Source organism: Dipteris shenzhenensis, chromosome 20, assembly GCF_047967505.1.
Source record: "Dipteris shenzhenensis isolate YYH24624 ecotype China chromosome 20, Dip_SZ_1.0, whole genome shotgun sequence".
Lineage (NCBI taxonomy): Eukaryota > Viridiplantae > Streptophyta > Polypodiopsida > Gleicheniales > Dipteridaceae > Dipteris > Dipteris shenzhenensis.
In genome coordinates this window covers 14475377-14478393 of record NC_141615.1, presented here as the reverse complement: position 1 = coordinate 14478393, position 3017 = coordinate 14475377, and the positions used below count along the sequence as shown (strand labels likewise).

General features: G+C 44.6%; 1 protein-coding gene across 1 annotated transcript; it reads right to left on the bottom strand.

Moving 5' to 3' along the window:
* Window positions 1–799: 799 nt before the first annotated feature.
* On the bottom strand, window positions 800–1728 carry LOC147889324 (membrane protein PM19L-like). The gene is made up of 4 exons (XM_087392080.1): window positions 1568–1728; window positions 1304–1481; window positions 1161–1206; window positions 800–1051 (listed from the first exon to the last, which is right to left on the bottom strand). The coding sequence occupies exons 1-4, from the start codon at window positions 1686–1688 to the stop codon at window positions 965–967; spliced, it is 432 nt and encodes a 143-aa protein (XP_087248206.1). The 5' UTR covers window positions 1689–1728; the 3' UTR covers window positions 800–964.
* Between the last annotated feature and the right edge of the window lie 1289 nt (window positions 1729–3017).

Here is a 3017-nt window from a genome sequence, read left to right as displayed (position 1 = left end):
GATAAAATCAAGATTAATCTCCTTGCACGTTGAAAGGTTGATAGCACACATAACATGCACCATTGTGGCAATCCCATGCCTACATTTTTAGCCATACTTGCTTGTTCAAAAAGCCAATTGCCGTTCTTTTGTGTTTTGAAGATGCATCCTAGCCCACTTTCCTTGTCTATAGACTGTGGGATTGAGTCTAGTTTCTGCTTACTTCCCAGCTAACCAGGATCCTCATCTTTGTTGCAAGGTTACAACAACTTTAGCTTCACCTTCGATGAGTGGAGAAGAAAGTAGAACATAGGTAAAGCATGATCACCTAGGCAACTTCCAAAAGAAACTTGAAGCATTTTCACTAGAGCTCGATGGCAAGTCGGAATTAATAATTTCCGTTGATGCATACCTTAACATGGCTGTTAAGATCTTTCATAAATTGGACGATTCATAAATATAGTTTGTCATCGTTTGCTCTTAAAATTATGTGCATATATTAGGTGATTTGTAAAGTTTCAATGCAGCTATAAGCTTGGGGACATCCATTCTAAAGCTTGGACCCTAGGTGAGAAATATAAGATCTACCCATTCCTATGTAGGTAGACCACCGAGCTCATTTTGTTCCTTGAAATTAAACATAACCTTAGATCCCAGCCTTAAGACCGATTTCAAGGTAATCTTAGATCCCAACCTTCTAACCGAATGGAGGCAAGCTTCAATCCCATCATAGATGGGTCAAAATACTCTTTACAATTTTAAAAGAAAAGAATGAGTTTATAAAACAAATGTGGGCTCCCAATCTGAGCCTTTCTGAATACAAATTCCAACAATCCCAATATGAGCCTCATGAATACAATTTCCAACAATCCTAATATGTCTCTCCCTTGGTATTCTCCCGAGTCATAGGATCTCAAATTTGGGCAGATGGGGACACGATTCACAAATCCATGTTTTACCATTTGGCAAGCTCGACGAGTCTGTTCTATACGTCAAGCAAGTCACCATGTAGCAAGAGCAAGTAAAATGTATGTGTCACGGTCACAATAATGACAAACGCCTCCAGGAAATGCTGCGAAGCACAGCAGGAAATCAGACAAGTGTAACCTAAGAATAGAAGTTTGTATAGATGTTATTCAGCTAAAACCTTCTTGTGGGTACCCCTGGAGGAAGAAACTCACCAGAGTGGTGCCCTCGTGTCCCAAGGAAATCTCCTTCCAAGCCAACCTGCACAAATCACACACCCGCACCCCTGATTAGATACCGGCCTCTACTGTATAATCAGCGATTTCAAGCTTGTTGGAGAATGACGAGTATGGATTACCCAAAAGCGATGAGCAACAGCAACCAAGCTATCAAAGCAGCTGAGGTACTTCCTGCTACGGTCTCTGTCCTCCACTCCTTGACAAGATGAAGCCCGGCTATGACGGAAGCGATGCCAACGCCTCCCGAGATGAGGCAAAAGATTGTGAAGTGATAAGTGGCCCCGTTCGCGTAAGGTTCTGCGACGTGTGAAAGGTGGGCAGCTGAGCCCCAACAATGACAGAAATTGGAGAAAAGACACAAGGACAGGAAAATAGGACGTTACCGTCGCCGTCAATAATGCTGTCGAGCGATGAGCCTGCGATTCCCAGAATGATTAAGAAGAGAGCGAAGTTGAAGATGAGGACGGGGGCGGCAAAGGAGCGATCAAAGACTCTGCGAGCCATTAGAGAAGGCAAGGAGGGGATGAGCCGAGAGAAGGAAAGGTTTGGCTATGGCGTAAACGAGAGAAAGGCGATGTTGGCAATGCCAGCCGACTGTAAAAGGTCCGTGCCAGCTAGGCATCCTAATAACATATATAGGAAAACCACACTTAATAATCCTAATAACATATATAACACCTCTCCCCCATAGGAAAATACAACAGACCAATGGTATGGAACTCAAGGAGACGGCAATGCAAGTCGAATGGACAGGTCTTAGTAGTTGCAAGATGGCCTTCCTACTAACATATACACCACACCCCCCATAGAAATATACAACACACCAATAGGGAGACTCCACCTCTGCATCCTACTAACATATATACACTACAACCCCCATAGAAATATACAACACACCAATGGGGAGACTCCACGTCTCTGCATCCTACTAACATATAGACACCACACCCCCCATAGAAATATACAACACATTAATGGGGAGACTCCACCTCTTCAGTGAAATGTGGTTTTCTGTTTTTTATGATTAATGCAATCTACCTTTCTCTTTAGTGCTTCCACATTTTACAAAAAGCTTAGAGATGACCTAGAAGAGCAATGTTGGCAATGGCACCAGTTGAGTGGAAAGGCCTTAGTACATGCCGATGGGCATCCCAATATCATATATAAACCACACCCCCATAGACAAATACATCGGGCCAATGGGGAGACTCCATCTCTTTGATGGCTTCATGATTAATGCATATCTAGCTTCCTTTTCACTGATTCCACATCTTACAAAAAGCTTAGAGCCTATGGAGATGATCTAGAGGGGAGGGAAAGGGACCAGGTTGATACTATATCTTATGAACAAAGGGGGAATTGGAGCTGTGGGAGTGTGCAGACTCATCTACATCTCCCATGCCACCACAGTATCCTCGACCCTTACTACTCTTTCTGGACCTACAATGCTGACACCCAAGTTATGATCCCTTGAAAGGGGCTCCAATGACTCATGTGATGCCATGCAAGCCATGGAGGTACCTCGAGAGGGTGCAGGGTTGTGTGAGTAGGTGTGTCTCAAGTTAGCCACCTTGGCTAGCTATAGACCCTATTTTGGGGAGGTTTGTGCCCTCATTTAGGGCCTAGAAAACCCTATATAGTAGGCTATATGGGTTATCCCCTAAGGGCAGAGGGTCATCCCTCATAAGCTTGGCCCCCGTATGCTGGCCGCGACTAGGGGGGTCTAGGAAATATATGTGCCTCCCCTCGCCCCTCATTTCCCACCTTCTAGATCTGGAACAATCCTTCCAGAAGTGCACCTTGTGGAGCCTAGCAGAGGTGCAGATCTAGCCC

What these genes read in the sequence shown, in the direction of transcription:
- LOC147889324 (XM_087392080.1), bottom strand. Translation starts at nt 1,688, where the DNA reads ATGGCTCGCAGAGTCTTTGATCGCTCCTTTGCCGCCCCCGTCCTCATC. An exon ending in CAGCATTATTGACGGCGACG is followed by an intron (nt 1,482 to 1,567) that starts GTAACGTCCTAT and finishes CACACGTCGCAG; the next exon opens with AACCTTACGCGAACGGGGCC. An exon ending in GACACGAGGGCACCACTCTG is followed by an intron (nt 1,052 to 1,160) that starts GTGAGTTTCTTC and finishes TGTGCTTCGCAG; the next exon opens with CATTTCCTGGAGGCGTTTGT.